Raw genomic sequence first — 22,584 nt, forward strand, 5'->3', positions numbered from 1 at the left:
GGTGGGAAAGTTGGGAAGGAGGGGGCTACGATGGTTTTTTAGTCGCATAAGGCCTAAAGAGTTCTTAGTTCTCGCTAGAACAAAAATAATAGTTTCACGTGGTAGTCATCTGCATTAAGATGTGGTACATACTGTAGAAAATAAATGGCTGCAAACCAGTGATTGAAATTATAAGCTGTTCCATCATCAGGTGTTGAATGCTGCTTGGGATGTTTGTATACCAGTGGCTAGTGAGAATGCTCTTCCCTGCCATGATAGAGATGGATACAACAAAATTCTGGAGAATTCCAAGCCAATGCATGATCCAGATGGAAGACATTTATCAGCATTTACTTACCTCAGGCTAAGTCCAGATCTCATGGAGAGACACAACTTCCTAGAATTTGAGCGCTTTGTCAAAAGAATGCATGGTAAATATTGAGCCCTTACATACTTTTATTACTTGTTGCAGCATCATATGTTTGCATCAATAATTTTCATTTTTTACTCGTTGCAGAATTGTGCATGCATTAGTTACCTTCATTATGAATGCTATTAATAACTAGGAGCTATATAATAGTAGCTACAGAACCGTATTTTATGCAATTGTATGTGTATCTGTAGGTGGATACCTTTAAGAAGAAATAATAACTGAATCCATTGCTTTAATTTCAGAAAGTTATCCTAGTATTTAGGAAGTTCATTGCTTACTTGGTCCATCTGAATATTCTTTAGTCACAAGAGAACATGAATGACTTTAGAAAGCTGAATGATCTTCCTACATGTTAGCTTCAAGGTTCTGTGATAATTCCTGTTGAGAGATGATGGGTCTTATGTACTGGTCAAATGCTGGACAATTCATACTAGAGAAAAATCTTACTCCTTCGTGACATTATTGACTCTCAATAGATTTTGATGCAGCTCTTGGAACTGATTTTGTAGGATTATCTTAGCAATATCCATTCATGAAAACAAGGTACTTAGGTATGTGATTCTCAGTTATGAATGTTTGTTTAAGTGATGCCATTTGGACTGTAATGATAAAATGCAATAATAATATGCATGTGAATAGGATGTTGGACACATTTAACAATAGTGCTTGTAGTAGCACATATTCAGCACTGCAATTCTGAGAACTATGTACCGTTTACAGGTTAATGCAAATAAATAAAAGAGAACTCCTGTTAAAAAAGGAAAAAAAACAAGAGGCAACCACCATCTAGTTCTCTTTCGTCACTCCATGTTGTCAGTGCTAATTTTGGGAAAAAATGCCTAAATCCAAAATAGCTGAGCATGTTTAAATGGTATAAGAAATGAGAACACTGAGATGGTTATATGGTAAAAGTATCGCAAAACTAAGGAGTTAGATGATCTGTGGGAGTTGTACAAATTAAGGACTAGTGATAGAGAATCGATTGATAACTATGAGCATGCATAACAAAGATCTAGGGGCTTAGTAATTAAGGTGGGGCAAGTTTAATTTGTGTTGAAGGATGTAGGGGGGGAAGATCTAAGATGACATGGATAGAGGTTGCAAAAAATGGATATGGAAAAGCTAGAAATAACATTGTATGTATTTTATGCATCCTTAACAGGATTGCTAGGCAGATGAGGTTAAATAAAGCTGATTCAAATAGATGGGACAAGGATGAATGGTTATGGATTGATTTAAATGGCTTAAGAGTTCCATCTACATTCACCCGTGATTAATATAAAGAGAAGAATTGCTTTCATGCTGCTTATTGAACAAGGATAATCAAAAGTTCCATCTGGTCTGGTGAGCACCTGCAAAGACACACTGCTGATGCTAAGACTATCACCACAGGGAAGCATTCAGCTGTTACCCTAGTTGACATTATGCAAGCTGTCATAAATTAGTCACTGAGCATTTCAACCCCCTCTCTTTTTTTTTTCTTTTTCAAAATTTCTTTTGTCCTTGCATGATCAGTACTGCAACGGTATAAAGTTGCATGACACTGCTGCCTTGCAGGTGAAGCTGTTCTTGATCTCCAGTCATAGAAGGAAAGGAGAAGAGACTCGTCTACGACTCTAGCATTGTCTCAAGTACTGAATCCCTCTTTGCCTAAAAGATATTTGCCTCTTTGCAGGTGTAGGAGCAACGTTCTCTACTAAAACCCCAAAGGCTAACACTTCTGTATACAAACGCCACGAAAAAAATAGCAAATCTGACCTTTTTTAATCCTGCCCCTTCTTTGATCAAATAGATCAAGATGTATTCTGATTGCAGTACAATGTCTAGTCCAATTCTTGATAAAAAAATACTGTAAAGTTCCTGCAGCAACCCTTTTACAGAGTTCATATCCACATCCTTTCTCCGCCCTTGCACAGTTCTATGCTGCGATCTAATGGCTGACTGAATGGTATGTCACAAATACACTTTCACAGGTTGTTATTAAGGTTTTTGTAGAACAGATGTTTTTTATTATTATTAATATCATTACAAAGTGAGCAAGAACAGCTCTGTCAATATAGGGATGCACGCATTTCTCCCGAATTTTTTAGTGGAAAGCTAACTGATTGGCGTGGAGGAATCGTTTTAAGTTGATCATGTGCAACCTCAATATTTTTTGAGTGGAAGTCCGTCAACCTATTTTCCATTGATTATGTTTAACCATTATAATCGAAACTTAAAATATCTTCTTTTTGAGTGAATTATATCAATCTTTAATACTTATAATATGAAACTTGATTTTTTTAATCTATAACTTATTTTTTATTTCTATTTGGAGTATGCATGAATAGCTTATTGTTTGATGGCCGTGATGTTACCCTTCTTTTTCTATTCACTCAAGCAGCAAGCAAAAGCCATAACCAAGAATAATGACATTCAATAAACAACAACAGAATAATTTTACAATGAGACTGGTGTAACTCATCTGCGAGGCACCATTTCTCCAGATTCATCCCTCTCGAAGACCCTTTCGATCAACCGATCCCAGCTTAGCCTGCGTGGGTCGCTGCTAGATGAGACTGGAGGCTCCTCAGCTATGCTGGTAGGGTTCTTGTCAAAGGTACCATATGGTGATGGTGTGTAAGCATCTGGAACCTCTAATGTAACAGCTCGTCTGAGTGCAGCCTCATGCTCCTTGTCGTGCTCCTTTGCAAGCGTCTTTTGCCGCTCCATTTTCTGCTGTGTGGGGATCTCCATGCTCAGTTCTCTCTCCAGCATCAACTGCAATAACAAAAAAAAAAGCTGGGTTTTATTAAAAGATGCGCACGGAACCAATTTTTAGTTCAAACAGATAATGTGCTGTGAAGAACTACAAAAGGTTTGTTGAATGAAGTTCATCACCTCCAAATCCAAGTTGGATTAAACAAATAGCAAGTCCAAACAACCTGATATTGGAATACAGTGGAAACTGACGGTTTAAAACTTAAGAGTGCGGATATAGGTTTCTGATGCTATGGGGCTGTTTGGAGCCCTATAGTTAAAGTTGCATTGCAACTGAAACTGCAGTAGTTCCCTTATAAGGAAGCTCACTTCTTCTGTTTGGAGGAGAGTTTGGAGGAAAAAGGGGACCTTTGATGGACATTTTCGTCTAGCACAATTCAAGCAAACACCTAGTCAAAGAACTCAACCTACAAGGAGAGAAGAGCGCTCCAGACGAAGAGGTCGGTGTCGCAGCCATCAGTGGCGAGGGCCTGGGTTAGGTATGGACCTTGGTACCCATGGGAAGGGAGCAACGATGGTGCAAGCATTCAGGAAAGTGGAGAAGGTAAATTAGGATGCCCCAAGGGCTAAAAATACACATGGCAGCATAGTGTTGGAGGTGGCCAGTGGTAGAGGAGGAGAAAGTAGAGAGGAGGTGAGGGGAAGGGAAGACAGAAAATCTTTTCTTTTTCTAGAAAAATAAAATATTCATCAACTGGCTGCAGCTCATCCTGTGGCCATTTTGATTATGAGTCAACATGCTATGAGATAGTCTTGAGTAGCAGCTCAACAAGCAACTTAACTTACTGTACTATTTGAGTTGCAGGCACTGAAACTATTGGGCTGACCTGCATCTGAAACTTTGAGCTGCATGCCACTCCACTTACAGCACTCTAAATAGCACCCATGATCTACAGGTTTGGAGCAGATTGAGAGTCATGGCTAAGACTCAAGGACCATCAAAATATTGTCGTAATGAAGACTGGCATATTTAAAAATTAGCTAGGTATAGACACGATGACATCTCAAAGAGTTAGATCCTGACATTATGTGCAGTACTCTGAATGCACAGTCAATGTATAATCATAGATCAAACAAGGTAGAAATAGAGAGGATTGCTTTGATACTTTGGATCATGTTGGAAGAGAGAAGAAATTAGTTCAGTGTACAACATTGCTTCTAAAAGCAGGTGGGAGACTATGATCAGACATGATGAGGAAGAACTTTGGTGGCTAAATTGGTATATCAGAAAGGAGATGATCAGCAGATTGCTTCATCTCATTGAGAGAGAAATTTTGGGATTTGTGTGCTCTATGGATGGCTCAGATTACATTATGATTACACTTAAACAACTGTAGCTCGTCACCTTGTGGGAGCCATTCTTTTTCTTAAACAACAAATTGACATAACAAAAACCAGCTTCACTTGAAAGGCAGAGACCTTAAGCAGTTCATATGACATGTCATATAGATATTCTATGTAGAATATCATGTATCCTGCACATGATGTGTCTACAATGTAATACTAAGATATGCTAGGAACACATAACTAGTTGAATTGCAAAGTCCCTGCTGTCCTAACAGAATTGTTGAACTCTTTATTTTCGCTTAAAGATTTTTTTTTCTTTTTATTTATAGTATTCTATAGCAAAGGGATTTGTACTTTCTGACTTATTGGAAGGAAAAGAAAACTTCAGGAGGAGAGAAGCATTTCAGAACTTACATCTAAGGCCCTTTGGGATTCTCTCTCTATCCAAATGATGGCATGGTCGGTAGTGGCATTGCAGGAAAGAACAATGTGCTCAAACCTCCCATCCACTGGAACCGCAGTTCTAACGACTGGCGGAAATCTTCCACACCTGTGATCAGCCACCAACAAAAGATTATTCTTTTAACGAAACAAAGTCCTGAATCTCTAAGCAGAACCAAACTGAAAATGCCTAATCTGTTGCAGACTAATTATTTTAAATTTTACATTTTTTCCCTACTTCTGAGAAGAATATCTTGAGAAACATAGACATGCATAGGACCAGCCACCAGAGTATTGTACAGGTGAGTTTTCAACTAAAAAGGAACAACAACCAGCATTGACCCTAAGGCCTAAGCTTTTCACTTGGTGAGCTGGCTACCGGTATTCAGGAGAAGGCCAGTGATCTAGCTTATCTGATGAAAATGTTCTGTTTATTTATGAGACTTGGACCTGGAAAGAGAGGAGAAGAATGCCTAAAGAGAAGGCAGGGAAAAAGATGAGAAAGAGAATGACAAATATAAAGAAACTTCGCTGAAAACCCATCCAAACTTGGCTAGAATTACCTACTCATGTTTAAGATGTCAGGAGTTAATCATGAGGTATGCAAGGATGACTGACTATATTAGAAGCTAATATGTGGAATCCCCTCCTTCCACACGCCCATCCCCTTTGAATATTTTTCCTTTCGCTTTTTCTTTTTCCAAGAAGAAGGTTGATCTCTCCCTGGGAATTCCAGGCATCATTTTGACAACTTCCTGCAAAGAATAGGCTTTTTATTAAGCTATCCAACAACATTCGGTTGTCCTCAAAGATCACCCAAATTCTCACCAGTCCACGAAAATTTTCCATTTTTATCAGCTTCATGACACAGTCTCCAAGATGATTTTGATGACCGGTAATTTCTAAAGAGGTAAAAGACAAACAGTCAAAGCTAAGCCACTATCACTGATAAGAAATATCCAAAATCAACTCGACACATCTCATCATGGAGTGGACCAGGGTTCATGGGTAGTTTATTTTCCCAAGTTTCAATATTAGCATTCCAACATGTTTGGATTGAGTTGATGGAATGGAGTGCTCCTGCAGTGCACTGTGGTAACCAAACAAAATGAGAATCAATGGAACTTATGTAACATAAAGGCTGCTAATGTGATAAGGGTCAAAATGTTGCAAAATCAAGAAGGATGTGCATGTTAGATGCATGTTACGTGGATAGGAAGACTGGCAGAAACTAAAGGAGGGATAAGTACATCATCAGGTGTGACAATAGAGGTCAAAATGATAGTATGTAATGAAGACTAAAGAAGGCCCATGTAAGATGAGGGATTCTGATTTACGTAGCTAGTAAGGTCAAAACAAATGAGCCAAGAATTATTGAAGTGGCTTGGTCTGCTTAAATTACTTGTGGATTTAGCTACCGATTACAAGAAATGTCTTAAAAGAATATACATGATGAGTGAAAATTAGGAGAATGCATACAAGTAATGCACATTCCTCTAATAATGGTCATGTGTTGTTTGTGTATTATAATTATTTTTCTTTAACTTCTAGCTTTTGCACCTTAGATGCCATCTTTTTATTCCTTTTTTTCCCTGAATGCTTCACACCTTTTCCCTCATTTTCATCTTATCAAAGATGCTGTACATCATATGCAGGTAGACTAGAAGTGAATGAACGAACAGCTCATACCTGAACGGCTTCCTCTCAACAATGTGATAGAGTCGACCTGGTGCGTAGAGCCGCCTGGGATCTCTTAACTTGACATACTCAGGTATGCAGGTGTCTTTCATGCATCTTAGACATAGCAGGCATGGCAAACTGTTAACAGAAGATTACATCAGCCACTCTGAAAGCATGTTAAGAATTGTCAATCTGTAAGACATACTCAAATGAAAATAAATATAAAGTTCTATTAGTTGGCTTCTACATAAAGCACCTGTATTTTGCTACAACATCATTGTGCAGAATATAAGATACAAACAAACTCTGAAGAACAAACAGGCAAAGCCAGTGGTGGATGCATGTAACAAAATGTTGGGTCAATTGACCCTACAAAAAAAAAAAAAAAAAGGTGTGTGTATATATATATATATACATACACGTCAATAGAAAAAGCCAAAAATCGACCCCATTAAGTTTATGAATAGACCCCATATCTTATGTAAAATTTTGAAGAAGTAAAGGATAAAAAAGATTATATATTAAAAATAATTGACATACATTCTCTTTCTTTAATGACTCACATGTCCTACCTCTCTTTCCCTCTTTTCCTCTCTTACACCATTTTGACCTCTCTCCCCCTCTCTTTCTTTCTTTTTCTTTATTAATTACTTCTTTATTTGAATTTTAATAGCCCACCCCAACACTATCCGTCCACCTCTTATATTTAAATCCCATATTAATTTATTTTTTATATCATAGAAGGATCACATCAAAAGATGAAAAGAGTAATTATAACATACATTCACTCTCTTTAATGACACATATCCTACCTCTCTCCTTCTCTCATGCCACTTTGACCTCTCTCTCTCTCATTTTTTCTATTTCTTTATTCATTACTTCTCTATTTGTCTTTTAATGCCCCACCCTAATCCTACAGTCTCCATTTATCCACCCCTTACATTTTAAACCCCACATCAATTTATTTTTTATATCCTAAATCAATCCAAATGCAATAGAAAATCATATGTTCTTCTTATCTCTTTTCTTAACCTGAATTAGATAAATCTCTTTTAGCTTTTTTTTTTTGTAATACTTTTTTTAGTTTTTTTCTATCTTCTTCTTTTTTCACTCATATCAAATATATGTGATTAGAATAATTTTTGGTTAATCATTATAATTTTAATATTTAATAATATTTAAAATTTTGCTATGGTACTCCTTTATAATATTTTATTATAAAGGATATTTAATATATTATACATTATTATTTTTTATATATTTTATTTTTTTTCTCTTTCTCTTATTGCGGCTCTCCTGCTTCTTTTATTATATTGACCCCACAAAGCAAAATTTCTGGATCCGTCACTGAGCAAAGCAATAATCATGTAGCATATGACAGAGTGTCATGTATCTAGAGAAGTGTAGCGGTTGTCAACTTGTCATGAATCTTGAATTCCTGATGATCATATCCCATCTCTCTCCCTTTGTTAGAATCCAAATTCACATGTTTACCTTAAGGTCTTTCTAATCCAAACTTAAGAATCTCATTTGTACAATATAAAACTGTATGTGAGGTATAAAATTAAACAAATCATTTTAGGAATGAATCATAGTGTTAACAATTAACCCTTGTCTCAACCATATCAAGTCAGATTTGTGAGATCACAAGTCATGACCATCAAGGGTCACCACAGTATTACTTGAAGCTTCTCACATCATTTTTCTCAGATTCCATCCTTTGTTAGCTTGGGTCTCTCCACCCTCTTCTAGACCCTTCAACACATATTTTACTAGGCTTTCTCAATTATTTGATGCACATACTACTGTACCATCCCAGTTGGTTTCTACACCACCAACGCCAATTCCAAGCCCATATTACACAGGTCAACAGTTAATAATAGACTGATAAAAACTTGTATTAAGAAGCTTGAACTTGAAATTAGTTTTGCCTCAGATCATACTCTAGGGACAGTCATGATGCAAATAACACATTCATATTGATAACCAATTTATAGTCCCAACCGGATATGAACCTGGGTCCAGATACGGCAATCCGTATGTGGTTTTGACTTGGATGCTGATTCTTAAAAAATGTATCAGATATGGAATCATTTAGGATCAAACTGGAATTTGAGCTGATTAAAGATTTATGAATAAAAAGCTTCTTCAACAATCAAGCATGTAAACAATAGAAACTGTATAGAAGTTATTATCAACTGAGAATAGTGGGAATTTTTACTGAAAACCTTTGGTATTGAAGTATCACCATTTTTGAAATGTCACATGAGGCTGCCTAAATAAGTATATCTTAATTCTGAAAATGAGAAGACCATTGAGAATTTTCTCAGGGATAAAACCTATTATGCAAGTCAGCAAGAGTTTGACTCTACAAACTTTGCTCATTTCTACTTCAACACCAACTGTGCTTCGCAGTGGAATCAACATTCACAAAGAGTGGTCTTATTGAAAAGGAGATTAGTCCACTTCACCAGAAAAGCGATTTGAAAATATCCTCCAAAGGAGTAGCTGTCCGAGGTAAAAAATCATCCTGCAAACAAAATAATCATTAAGGGTAATATAACAATACAACTGAAGAAACATTTCGAGTCGACAAGAAGACAGTGTAGTGTCAATGAACTCATTAAAACTATCATGAGTAAACATGGAATTGCAAAATCTCGAGGAAAAAAATTCTGAATTTTTCTACAGAAGGTAACAGACAACACTCAAGGAAACTTATACTTGAGACAGAGGGTTTTTTTTTCCTTTTTTCTTTTTTTTTGTTGCTAAAGAAGATAATGAGTGATTTTGTGTTTGCAAGAACTGTTAAAGTTCATAGGGCAAATGGCAAGCTTGATTTTTTGTAATTTTTATAAAATAGATAGTTTTCAACTTGAACATGAGACTTGGCACAAAGATAAGGTTACTCGATGGTGTCCTTGGTGTCATGGGTTCGAACATGGAAGCAGCCTCTCCACACAAGGGGGTAAGGCTACGTACATATGACCTCCCCAGAACCTGCAGTAGCAGGAGCTTCACGCATTGAGCCGCCTTGATATGGACCTAAATTCAGATGCCAACTGACAATAGGATGTGACTAAATTATAATGTATCTGCACTTTCAAACAACAGCTTCAGCAAAAAGATAAAAAGCCCATAACAAAATGAAGCACAGTCAAAGACCAGTGCCAAATGAAAATAAATATTTGGAATCTGGATCTTTTCAACTGAAATCAAAAGGTTACATAGTGGTGAACAACCATCCTTGAGGAAAATTTTGGTTACATATGTTGATAAAATCACTGCCACAAAGACACAGACACACATGCACATGCACACCAATACATACATACATACATCCAGATAATAGCACAGCAGCTTACATACCAACTCAATAATTACAAGTTTAGTCAACTTATTCTTTCTTATGTTAGTTTGGTGGAAGGGGGTAACTTGTCATTCATATTTCTCATATCTTGGCAGGTGTGTGTAGTACGGCAAACCATCAAGGGTGGTGAGTGGGGATGGGTGCCCAAATAAAATCTTACTGATATCATATGCTCAATCATTGACAATCTGCACACACAAAAGGAACTTCCAGAAGTCATTTGATAACTCATAATGATTACTCACTATCAGTATCATCATATTGAAAACTCTGTTGAACTTGTATGATCTGCACTTTTCAAATTCACTTATTTGATTCAATTTCCTCTTGCAGAACCACAAAATAATCTTGGAACGAAAAACAAAACTTCCATCTAAGTATTTTTATTGAACTGGCAAGCTTTTATACAATAATTCAGTTTAAGGATATTGCAACATTGACAAGGATAAGGGTGCTACTAGTTCCCTTGTTATTAATTACTCTTCCATGAAATAAAATCCCAGCACCCTACTAGATATTTTACAATTTTAAGAACGTATAATAGCATATAAGGCTATTACATAATTGCCAATGTGCTTGCATCAATTATACGTGCCATATAAATTCATATGATATTGACCATCCAGTTGTTCGTGTCATGAAGATAGAGGTAAAGTATAGAATATGGCATTGTGTTTGTATTTGATAATCACCAAACTCTGGTAAGAGCAAACAACAACATTGAGCAAATCAAGGTGAAAATGTCTACTATAATTCAATGTCACCATATTGTTTATGCAAAGCATAAACCACATGGTGCAATAGTTTGTTGTACCTTATATTACCATTTGAACCTACCATGACATGGTTAGTGAAACATTAAATAAAAAGTCATCCCCTCATTCCAATGTTGGTGAAAACAACGAAAGACCATTCTACATGCCTTTCAACAAAAGCATAACCTAGGTGCATAAGATATCATGTCATGAGCTGATGAGCCTCTTTAAGCAATTGCTTCCCACTGTCCCTCATTTTAGATAGCCTCACTGTGTGCCTCAAAGCAATTTTGCAGATCCTGTCCGTAAGACATTAGGCAATTTGATCTTCAAATAAGCCTTTTAAACAATGTTTCATTTTCCTAAGACACAAATAACAGAGCCAAAGCCAATAACAAGGAAGTAATATAGAGAAAGCAAATCTTGCCTGAAGAACAACCGAGTTGATAACATCTGCATATCTAACAGCCAAGTTAAGCGACATACACCTTGCAGGTGCGATTGCAAAACACCTAATCCTCTTCCTCTCTACATTCCCCAGCCTTTCCCTATTCTGAACTACAACCATAGCGAGCATCGCAGCCACACCAGAACCCAAAGAATGCCCTGTCAATGTAAGAGTATAATTTGGATTCTTTTCCAACAAATCCCTCAGAACATCACACTCAGCATCAAACAGCCACTCCGCAGCCTTCAATAGTCCATTATGAACATAGCCACCATCAAATTTCCTCTTCCCAAGCCTATTATCCAACAACATCGCATAATCGCTCTCCTTCGCCATGTGTAGGCCTCTTATAGCAAGGGCAACTTCAGCATGGTCATGATCAAGGTATATCAAGTAGGTCGGTGCACGGCCCTGGGTATCCTCATAGGTCTTGCGGTGGACGACCCACCGGGGATTGATGCCATAGCCGCCTGGAGGGGCCCATTGAGGGTGATCAAGATCATCCTCATACACAGCAAGGATGAGGCGGCAGAGCCGAGGCACGGGCTCGAATTCATCCGCAGATGCCAGTCCCCAGGTCTCGCTGTCATGGCCAGCGCTGTAGAGGCAGCGCTGCCACGCCCAGCGAGCACACGCAAGGCAGTAGACACACTCAAGCACAGGGATGCAGCAAGCAAGCGACATCAGAGGGCAAGGCTAGGAATGGCGGCGCATTGTGCTAGAAACTGGAAATTATATAGTGACATTGGATTGGCTGGAAACAAAAGGGAATGTGACTAGGTGGGCCATTTAAGAGGTACTTATCAAAGGGGACTTCAGGAAAGTATAGGGCTTCTTTTCTGATGAAAGAAAAAACTTGGAAAGCTTATAAATGAACAAATAAAAATAGAAAGGGAGTTCCTCCCCAAGTACTACTGCACCTTTGACCAAAAATCAAAAAGTTGGGATTTTTCTAAAGAAAAGTGCCTGTAAAGAGTTTTGGGTTGGGTTGGAATGGGGGATTTAACCATTCAGAGAACTGGGAATAGCAAAGATTTGATTTTGGGACTGCAGATGAGGACCTGATCATGTAAAAGAGCAAGAAATTAAAATTTCCCCAACAGAGAAGAATCTGAGAAAAAGCTCAGTAGGCTGGGTTTTCCGAGACAGAAAACAGGATTAGGCTTGCAGATGAGAATTCTTTGAGGGCACGATAGACGCCGTGCAAACTTCCAGCCGCAGGGTCTCTCCATAGACGACCAATAAACACATATCTTCGAGCCACTCTGAGCGAAAAGATGAGGACTTTTCCAGCCAAAGAGGAAGAATTGGAAGCAGAAAGAGAAGTGAAGAGACAGAAATTGTAGTAAGAGATCAGAATCTATGGATCGAGGTTGGTAGATGATTTGATTTCTTGGAGAGGAGGAAGCACTCCGGGAGTTGGCGACGGAGGCTTCGGGGCAGAAGATTAGAGGGATGGAATCGAACTCCACGAGGGAAGAAAAGAAACACGAGGCCAAGAAAGCCACCTACAAGTCAGAGATCAAGGCGAACAGCATTATTGGGTCCGCCGAAAATCCAACTCGCTCCTTTTACTGCATTCTGGAAGCATGCAGTTTGTTGAGGGCTGAGACCCCACAGTCGCCCGATTGAGATAACGGGCTGTCGGCGGCATGTTAGGTGGCTCCAATTGGAAACCACATCCTGAATTATCGACTCAAATAATAGGTGAAGGGGGGCGGACATTTTGTTAAAATTGAGCATGGAACCAGGATCTAGAACTTTGAGATTTAGGTCTAATAGATCATGGTTGCAGAAATATCAGTGGGATGGGCATAGCTCTTGTTGTAATGGGGTGACATAGAATGTTCTAGTTTTACCTTTATTGACTTGTTCCATAGGTTTAGTAGGTTGGTTGCATTTTATGTTAGGCAAAATTTCTATATTTAAGCTTAATTTTCGGAAGCTGGAAGAGTTTGGCATGTGAATTGCATGTGAGAGGTGCCGAAGATGGCCGCGATATTTTTCATCTTGTTTCATTATTTATGTAACTTGATCAATGCAATATCCAACTTAAAGAGATTGCCTTCTTTTGCATCTTTTACTTGAGAGTAACAATCGAAATGGGACATTGTAATTTAAGATGGGAGGGACCTCAACGACAAGGAGATGAGTGACCACCAAAGAACCTTTAAGGCCGTACTCTGAAATTTGGTTTTGATCTTAGAATAAATTTTGAGCTCATCGAAGAGAGGTTAGGTAGGCTGACGAAGGTTTGCTGGTAGAAGAGCTAAATATCCACTAACCCGCTCTAGAACCAAATCGAAGTATAAGATCTGGGTATGAATTAGGTTTGTTTTCAAAATTAGATCCACAAACATACTTTGCGGGTTTGGATTTAGGTAGATCCATACCGTAAAGCAACCAACCTAATTCAGTATATAGAAAAATGTACAGACATATTCACATGCATAATATCTACAAATGTAATTGTATGCATGTCCAATTGTGTGTCTGTCAATTTTTCTTTCTAATTACAAAAGGGAAAAAGAACGAGAGAATTGTGAAACCATGAACTATCTTGTTCGCAACTTATGAGACAGCTGTTTGGATGTGTTAAATAATTTAAAAATATTTCAAAAAATACTGTTAAATAACTTGTGAATGCTGATTTCTATTTGAAACTTGGTTGGATACGTAAACTTTTTGATCCAAAAATGAACTTCTTTCTGCACCGTGGACAGTGTAAAAAATTCGATGTGGAGTGCACCATCTCGTCTGATTGGTCAATGTAGTCATCACTTTTTAACACGTATTTAATATCTACAGATCGACTTTTTCATTTAAAAATATTATATGACGAAAATATCTCTCTTTTGAAAAAAAAGAATGGCATTCGAACTGCAAGATATCATAATATTGACGTCGAATGTCATAATGTTTTCATAGCATAGAGGTATTTTCGTCATTCAAAATTTTTAAACGAAAAAATCGATCTATAGACATTAAATGTATATTGAAAAATAATTGAACAAAAATATCTCTTTTATATTATGACGTCCGAGATGATATTATGACGTGCGAAATCAAAATACGATTTCGGATGTCATAATTTTTTCAAAAAATAAAAATATTTTTATCATACAAAATTTTTAAATGATAAAACAATCCTACAAGCATTAAATATGTATTGGAAAGTGATGACTACGTGAGCCAATCGAATGAAGTGGCACGCTCGATGTTGGATTTTCTACACCCTCCATGGTGCACAAAGAATTTCTCTAGTCCAAAATATACAATATGGATGTAGATTTTTAATTGGGTTTAGGCCTGATTTGGATCTAATATATTTGGAGGTTGGGTATGGATATGGCCTGCCAAAACCCAACAGCTGACACGGCTATATGAGAGCAGGCTTTTCATAACAAGTTGTTGCTGTTCTACGGCAAGATTCCTCTTCAATTGTAAAGGGTCTATGAGATGGTTGGCCTGGAGGGCAGTTTCGCTAGCACCACCATCTCAAGATAAAGAAGCCTTCGTTACAAAATTAATAGCATTATTTCTGTTGGGCCATACCGACCGACCCCACTCACGCCGACTCATCATCGGGCCTACATGACCGGCGCCCGACTCTGTCGATCGATGGCTGCCGTCACCGACCGACCGAATATACGTCGGTCGGACAGACCTTCTTCGCTCTCGATCGGCCGAACTATGGAGCCCGACGTCCGACTCCCACAACACGCCCGACTGACTGCCGGAGGGTTCCCGGACTTCCGCCCGATGCCCCTCAACCAGCCGCCGACCTATAGTCGGTCGGCTCCTCCAAACGCCGTACGACTGCTAGAGGCTGCCAGTCCTGACACCGGCATGCGGCACGGTCGCCTTAGGGCATTATCCCACTTAAGGCATGGGTCAACCCTAGTGATTTGACAGCCCCACGGTAATTTGACAACCTCACGATGGCTCTGACAGTCCTCGACGATTTGACAATTCTTCCATTGTCTGCGCCATTAATGACGGCACCATACCGCGCTCCACTATATATATCGGGGAAGGCAACAATGCTGGGAGGTCCTTCTCGAAATCCTGGAATCCCTCCTCCTCTCTAGCTCTCACTCTCTCTTGTTGAGCTCTCCTTGATTCTTGTCTACTGTTGCCTAGTCTCCTCTCTAACTTGACCGTCGGAGGGTCCCCGCCAGAGTCACCTCCGGTCAGTGCGGACTTCTTTTGCAGGCCCTCGTTCCCGGCGACCAGGCGACGAGGGGATTGGCCGCAACAGATTGGCGCGCCAGGAAGGGGAGGCCTGCGACAGCACCAGGGATTGTAACCCTCACGGAACTCGAAACATCTCTTAAGATGACAAGAACAAGAGCTCAACGGTCGAGGGTCATCGGATCGGCGAGGTGCTCTTCCCGCCGGGAAGAGGCCTCTCCTCCACCCTCCATGGCGGAACCTAGCTCTCCGCATCCCGTGGTGACCATGGAGGCGCAGATCGCGCGATCGTGCGGCAGATGACCGTGCTGACAGACGCAGTCAAGAGCCTTCAGCAACAACCAATCCGGTTGCCGCCCTCACCGGCCGAGCAACCGACGGCACGTCGATGCCCTCCAGGAGCAGCCGCCGACGCCCGCGCCGATCTCCGTCGCCTCCTCCGGAGCACCTGCCACAGCACTCCCACCGAGAGGAGGAGGGGCGGCCGCAGCGTGACATCCATCGGTCTCGACGGTCATCCCCCTCCCAGCTGGGACGAGCGAGGAAGGAAAAGCGGCCGCGAACACCGTTCGCTCCCTCTCGGACTCATCGGGAGACTCCACCCCTGGGGTCTCTCAGCACCGACGGATCGACGACTACGAACGCAAGTTCGAAGAAATCGACCGTCGCTTGTCCAGCTGCAGGTGGACGGACAGAAGTCCTCAAACGACGTAGACTTTCAGACCGTCCAACCTCTTTCCCGACTCATCCTCGACGAACCGATCCCCAGTCGGTTCAAGATGCCACACGTGGAGCCTTACGACGGCTCCACCGACCCGGTTGACCACCTGGAGAGCTATAAGGCTCTCATGACGATCCAAGGGGCGACCGACGCTCTTTTTTGCATAGGCTTTCCCGCCACGCTCCGCAAAGTTGCCAGGGCCTGGTACTCCGATCTTCGATCGAAAGTATCCACTCCTTTGGGCAGTCGAGCACTCTTTCGTGGCCCACTTCAGCACCAGCCGGAAGCCGTCGCGAATCTCGGACAGTCTTTTTTCCTCAAACAGGGAGAAAATGAGACACTCCGATACTTCGTGACGCGGTTCAACACGGCCACGCTTGAGGTCCGAGACCTCAACGAAGACATGGCCATTTCGGCCATGAAGCGGGGGCTGAGGGCATCCCGATTCACATATTCCTTGGACAAGACCCTCCCCCGGACGTACGCCGAACTGTTGGAGCGTGCGTACAAGTACATGCACGCGGATGAAGGAGCTTCCGACCGACGAAGGAGAAGCGAAGGAAGGGTCGGGACCCAACCGAGCTTAGCAGGCCCCCGACCGACGGTCGGGTCTCACCCCCTCGATGGAACCAGAGATCGCCTCGACGGCGGAGTCCAAGGCCGACACATCCCAGGTACGACTCCTATACTCCTCTCTCTGCTCCTCGTGCGCAGATTTTGATGGAGATCGAAGGGGAAGAATACCTGCGATGGCCTCCGCCTCTGAAGGCAAAGGGCCTCGACCGGCGAAAGTACTACCGATTCCATCGGGGCCACGGCCACAATACCGAGCAATGCATCCAACTTAAGGATGAGATTGAAGCCCTCATACGTCGGAGATATCTCGGCAAGTTCCGAGGAATCCGCCGACCCGGCCCGTCGCCGACCAACGACCCCATCCGACTGAAGAAGCGACGAATAACCAACCAACGACGGGGTCATCAATATGATTTCCAAACGACTGGACCCAGGGACGTCTGCTGGAGGGGAGCCGACGAAGAAGCCGCGCCTGGATGATGTAATTACTTTTACAGATGAAGATAATCGAGGCATTCAAACTCCCCATGACGACGCTGTTGTTGTCTCGGCAACAATAGCAAATTATGATGTAAAAAGAATCTTTGTAGATAATGAAGTTCAACGAACGTTTTGTTTTACTCGACCTTCTCCCGGATGCGACTGTCGACCGACTGACTCAAGCGAGTCTCTACGCCCCTGATAGGCTTTGCTGGAGATGCTGTCACGTGGAAGGCGAAGTTACTTTGCCCGTGACGGCTGGAACCGAACCACGACAGAGCACTGTCCACTTGACCTTTGCAGTCATCCAAGTGCCGTCGGCCTACAATGCCATACTCAGAAGACCGGACTAAATGCCCTAGGGCGATAGTTTCACGTATCACCTCCTGGTTCGGTTCCCGACCAGAACGGAGTCGGGGAGATGCGGGGATCAGCAGCTCGCTCGGCGATGCTTTCAGATCTCTGCTCAAAGCGACGAATCGAAGAGCCCCCTGACGGTCGACAAGTTGGACCAACGGAAAGAAGAAGAACGGGGCGAACCAGCCGAACAGCTCGTTCCCATCTCGATAGCGGAGAATCCCGACCAAAAGGTATGGGTCGGGTCTCAATTATCCGACCCCGAGCGACGACAGTTGGCGGAGCTACTGAAGGCCAATGCCGACGTATTCGCCTGGTCGGCAGCGGATATGTCGGACATCCCCCCGGAGATAATGACACACCGACTCAACATCGACCCAGCGGTGAGGCCGATGAGGCAGAAAAATGATCTTTTGCTCTTGAAAGACAGAAGGCCATCGACGAAGAGGTGGACAAGCTACTCGAGGCAGGCTTCATCAGAGAAACTACATACCCCGATTGGCTCGCCAACGTCGTCATGGTCAAAAAGGCCAACGGGAGTTGGAGGATTTGCATCGACTATACCGACCTAAACCGCGCCTGCCCGAAGGACAGCTTCCCACTCCCAAAGATCGACCAGCTGGTAGACGCGACGTCGGCCACCGACTGCTCAGTTTCATGGACGCTTTTGCCGATACAATCAGATCCGAATGCGTCCGAAGACGAGGAGCACACCACCTTCGTGACCGCAAAGGGCCTCTACTGCTACAGGGTAATGCCCTTCGGACTGAAGAACGTCGGAGCTACCTACCAGCGACTCGTCAATAAGGTCTTCAAAGACCAGATCAGGCGCAACATGGAAGTGTATGTGGATGACATGCTGGTGAAGAGTGCGCAAATCCCGGATCACGTGCGAATCTCGAGAAACTCTTCGCACTCTACGACGACACCGGATGAAGTTGAACCGACTAAGTGCGCCTTCGGGGTGACCTCGGAAAGTTCCTCGGGTTCCTCGTTTCGCAACGAGGAATCGAGGCCAACCCCGAGAAGATCAAAGCGATCATCGACATGCGGCATCCGGGCACCAAGAAGGAGGTCCAGCAGCTGAACGAAAAAATCACCTTCCTCAGCCGATTCATCTCTCGGTCGGCTGAAAGATGCCTCCCGTTCTTCAAAACCCTGAGGCAGGTGAAGGGCTTCTCTTAGTCGGATGAGTGCCAACGGGCCTTCGAGGACCTGAAAAGTACCTGGCTTCCCCCGCTGCTTGTAAGCCAGAAGCCGGGGAGACGCTGTATCTCTATTTGGCCACTTCCCCGAGGCGGTTAGCTCGGTGCTCGTCCGGGAGAACGAGAGCCGAATTCACCAACCTATATATTACACCAGCAAAGTGCTCCATGGCCGAAGCTCGGTACTCGGAGATAGAAAAGATGATATTCGCCCTGACTGTGTCCGCACAACGACTCCGTCCATACTTCCAAGCGCATGCCATTGTGGTCCTCACCAACCAGCCCTTGAGGACGGTATTGCGCCGACCCGACACATCGGGATGACTGGCGAAATGGGCGATGAAGCTCAGTGAGTTCGACATACAGTACCGACCGCGACCCACCTTGAAGGCCCAAGTTTTGGCCGACTTTATCGCAGAATGCCCGACGACCGACCGAACGTCGGGGAAGGAGCCCCGAAGAGGTTGGGACCTCCGAATGTGACCCGATTCACCTGGGTGTTGCACATCGACGGAGCCTCCAATGCTCGAGGGAGCAGGGCCGGGTTCCTGCTCACCAACTCGAAGGGATGGTCACTGAGTACGCCCTCCGATTCAACTTTAAAGTCTCCAACAATCAAGCCGAGTATGAAGCACTCCTCGCCGGCTTGAGGATGGCGAAGGAGTTGGGGATCAACAGCCTCCGAGTCTTCTCCGATTCTCAGCTGATCGTGGGACAGGTCAAGGGCGAATTCGAGGTGCGAGACCCGACTATGGCGAAATATCTCCAGAAGGTGAAAGATCTTGTTGCGCCCTCGGATGTTTCGAGATCTCCCACATCCCTAGGTCGGAGAACGCTCGGGCGACGCACTCTCCAGGCTGGCGACTTCAGCTTACGATGCTTTGGGCGGACGTTCGTAGAGAATCTCGAGCAGCCGAGCATCGACAAGGTCGAGGAGGTGCTACAGCTGGCGGCGAACCAAGCTGGATGGATCCGATTGTTTGGTACCTGACCGATGGGATTAGCCCTGAAGATCCGCGGAGGCCAGACGGCTCCGATGGTCGGCCTCCCAATACATGATAATGGATGGCCGACTCTACAAAAGGTCGTTCTCCCTTTCCTTGCTCAGATGCTTGGGACCGACGACGCGGACTACGCGCTCAGAGAAGTACACGAGGAATCTGCGAAATCACTTGGGGGCAAATCCTTGGCCTACAAAGTCCTGCGACAGGGTTACTACTGGCCCACCATGAGGAAGGATGCAGCTGAGTTGGTTCGGAAGTGTGAGCCGTGCCAAAGGTATGCCAACATACAACACCGACCCGCCAGCCAGCTCACTCCAGTAGTCGCCCCGTGGCCCTTCGCCCAGTGGGGAATCGACATACTCGGGCCCTTTCCTCCGGCATCGGCCAAAGGAAGTTCATAGTCTCGCCATCGACTACTTCACCAAGTGGGTGGAAGCCGAGCCTCTGGCGCAGATTACGAGTGAAAGATGGAGGACTTCGTTCAGAAGTCCATCATCTTCAGGTTCGGATTGCCGCACACATTATCACCGACAACGGACGGCAATTCGACAACCAGGACTTCAGAGACTTCTGTGCAGATTTCATATCACGCACCGACTGACCTCGGTCGGGCACCCACAGTCCAACGTGAAGTCGAGGTGACAACCGAACCATACTGCATGGACTCAAGACCCGACTGAATGAAGCCAAAGGCCTCTGGTCGAGGAGTTGAACTCCGTCCTGTGGGCATACCGGACGACACCCTGTGTCCCGATCGGGAATCACCTTTCAGTTTGGCCTATGGACGGAAGCAATGATACCGCTCGAGATGGGCTACCATCGACTAGAGTCGAGCAGTATCAAGAGCCAGACAACTCTGAGTGCCGGAGGGCCGACCTAGACCTCCTACCCGAGCTTCGGAGCGAGGCTCAGCTTCGCATGGCTTCTTACCGACAGAAGGTAGCCCGATATTACAACGCCAAGGTCAAACCAAAACTTTTCAGGCCTGGGACCTAGTCCTAAGAAAGGCAGAAGTCTCGAAGCCTTTAGACCAAGGAAGTTAGCTCCGAACTGGGAAGGACCCTACAAAGTAGCGACACCTACGGACCGAGGGCTTACCGACTGGAGACTCTGGAAGGAACCCCATTCCCCGACCTGAATGCCGACAACTAAAGTTGTATTACCGATGAACTTTGTGTCCACTCACTGGAAATACAAATTCAGTTTCAAACTTCGGATCTGGAATCTCGACTCTTCGATGTGGGTCGGCACTCGCCAAGAAGTGCGAACCCCCGACGTCCCACGTGAACCTAACGTACCACTGGGACCAACGGCCCGATGCCGACAATGCATCGGACGCTTAAAAGGGCCGATATATCCACGACAACGGGAGTTACACTCCTTCTACAGTCAAAATCCGGGCAAAACGATCGGCTGACTCGCCGACTCTGCCTCGGCCAAGAAAAGCAGAACCCAATGCACCAATGCCGCGTTCGCAACTTACCGATCAGGTCACGATCGGTCGAAGGATATTCGCTTACCACCGATTATCACACGGCCGACGTGAGTACCCGGCCTGGGTTGGGCAATGGGAATCCGACTTGTCATCGTTTCCCTGACTAAACGCGTCGGACGCCATTCGACTAAGGCCTCGAGCGACATTTGACTATCGGACCATATGAAATGATCCGACCATTGAATCATGCCGAAGGTCGGACGACTTTCGACTCGACGAACATGCCCGACTCATGACCGGGCGACAGACATCCGACTTAAGCCCTCGATCGTCGGATTATACGACAATCGGGAGGCTGGTCCAAAGTCGGAATTCGCTCTGCCTTTGCTGCGGCACGCATTACCTAACGTCCTAACTAATTATCGGGCCAGCGACTTATGTGTTCGAAAGTGTCCCACGACACATGAAAGAAGAGAGACATACAAAGGAGAAGAGTCCAAGTTGAAAAGACTTTGACTTCGATTTCATTAAAGTTCGGGTTAAGTTTACAAAACTGGGCCGAAGCCCGAATACAGGTATGATAAACAGAAGTAAAGGAAAATGGAAAACCGACTAGTCCTCAAAGTCGGCCTCTTCCACTGGACGAAGGTTGGGGACGGCCGGCGAATCTACTCGGCTTCGGGAGTCGGAGCCGCTTGACCTTCGGTAGCCTGGTCCGCATCTGCTTCGGCTTCCGCTATGGTGGGCGACCTCCCGACGATGGGTCGGCCGTCTCCTCCGCAGCTGGGGCCTCCGACTCTGGCGAAACGATGCTGCCGAGGTCGAGCTCCGGGTACAAGCTTCGGATGGCTTCCCGAGCGTCCTCGTACCCCACTCGTACGAGAGGAAGCTGCTCTCCAGAAGTTCCTCCCGGTACTCTTCAGAGTCGCGAAAGTCTTCTATAGCCCGACCCATGGCTTCCTTCGCCGACTCCGCTTCCGCCCTCACGATGTCTGCGTCGGCCTGAGCGATGGACAGACTTTCTTCGGCCTTAGCGAGGTTCCCGAGGCTTACTCGAGCTGCTCGCTTCGGCCTTGAGCTCCTTGGCGAAGCTGTCCCTCTCATGGCCAGCCGACGGACGGTTCGGGACTTCTTCTTGGCGTCGTCCCGGGCCGACTGCAGCTCGGACTCGAAGTCGCCAAGGCGCCTGTGAGTCGGGAGACCTCCTCAGTAAGACGAGAGATCTCCCCCTCAAGCCGGGCCTCCCGTCGACCGACTGCTGCAGCTGGTCGACCAGTATAACTTTATCGGCTTCGCGGCCGCGGCCTTGTCCTTCCAGGCCGCACGCAGATCGTCGAATCTTCGTATCCGGCCTCCAGCTCGGATATATTGTAAATCAGCTGCGAGAGGCGAAACCGACCGTCAGAAGGCCGAACTTATGAGAAATGATAATGGAAACGAAGAAGAGGAAGACTTACCC

General features: G+C 44.2%; 1 protein-coding gene and 1 long non-coding RNA gene across 4 annotated transcripts; one reads left to right on the plus strand and one right to left on the minus strand.

Moving 5' to 3' along the window:
- The first annotated feature begins 189 nt into the window (after positions 1 to 189).
- On the plus strand, positions 190 to 6,719 carry LOC140857475 (uncharacterized). 2 transcript variants are annotated; one of them, XR_012140937.1, is made up of 3 exons: positions 190 to 410; positions 1,970 to 2,360; positions 6,556 to 6,719. It is a non-coding gene; the product is annotated as an uncharacterized lncRNA (long non-coding RNA). The 2 variants fall into 2 exon arrangements; XR_012140936.1 differs by lacking the exon at positions 6,556 to 6,719 and having other exon boundaries at positions 1,970 to 2,469.
- LOC140857474 (uncharacterized) lies at positions 2,809 to 12,895 on the minus strand. 2 transcript variants are annotated; one of them, XM_073256405.1, is made up of 5 exons: positions 11,133 to 12,870; positions 9,052 to 9,110; positions 6,590 to 6,718; positions 4,874 to 5,009; positions 2,809 to 3,172 (listed from the first exon to the last, which is right to left on the minus strand). In XM_073256405.1, exons 1-5 carry the CDS (start codon positions 11,835 to 11,837, stop codon positions 2,873 to 2,875), a joined length of 1,329 nt encoding a protein of 442 aa, XP_073112506.1. In that variant the 5' UTR covers positions 11,838 to 12,870; the 3' UTR covers positions 2,809 to 2,872. The 2 variants fall into 2 exon arrangements, with proteins under 2 accessions (XP_073112506.1, XP_073112507.1); XM_073256406.1 differs by lacking the exons at positions 2,809 to 3,172; positions 4,874 to 5,009 and adding exons at positions 5,060 to 5,655; positions 5,729 to 5,802 and having other exon boundaries at positions 11,133 to 12,895.
- Between the last annotated feature and the right edge of the window lie 9,689 nt (positions 12,896 to 22,584).

The sequence above is a fragment of the Elaeis guineensis genome, chromosome 4, assembly GCF_000442705.2.
Source record: "Elaeis guineensis isolate ETL-2024a chromosome 4, EG11, whole genome shotgun sequence".
In the NCBI taxonomy this organism is placed as follows: Eukaryota; Viridiplantae; Streptophyta; class Magnoliopsida; order Arecales; family Arecaceae; genus Elaeis; species Elaeis guineensis.

What these genes read in the sequence shown, in the direction of transcription:
- LOC140857474 (XM_073256405.1), bottom strand. Translation starts at nt 11,837, where the DNA reads ATGTCGCTTGCTTGCTGCATCCCTGTGCTTGAGTGTGTCTACTGCCTT. An exon ending in ATTTTCAAATCGCTTTTCTG is followed by an intron (nt 6,719 to 9,051) that starts GTGAAGTGGACT and finishes TTCTGTTAACAG; the next exon opens with TTTGCCATGCCTGCTATGTC. An exon ending in AATCCCAAAGGGCCTTAGAT is followed by an intron (nt 3,173 to 4,873) that starts GTAAGTTCTGAA and finishes TTGTTATTGCAG; the next exon opens with TTGATGCTGGAGAGAGAACT.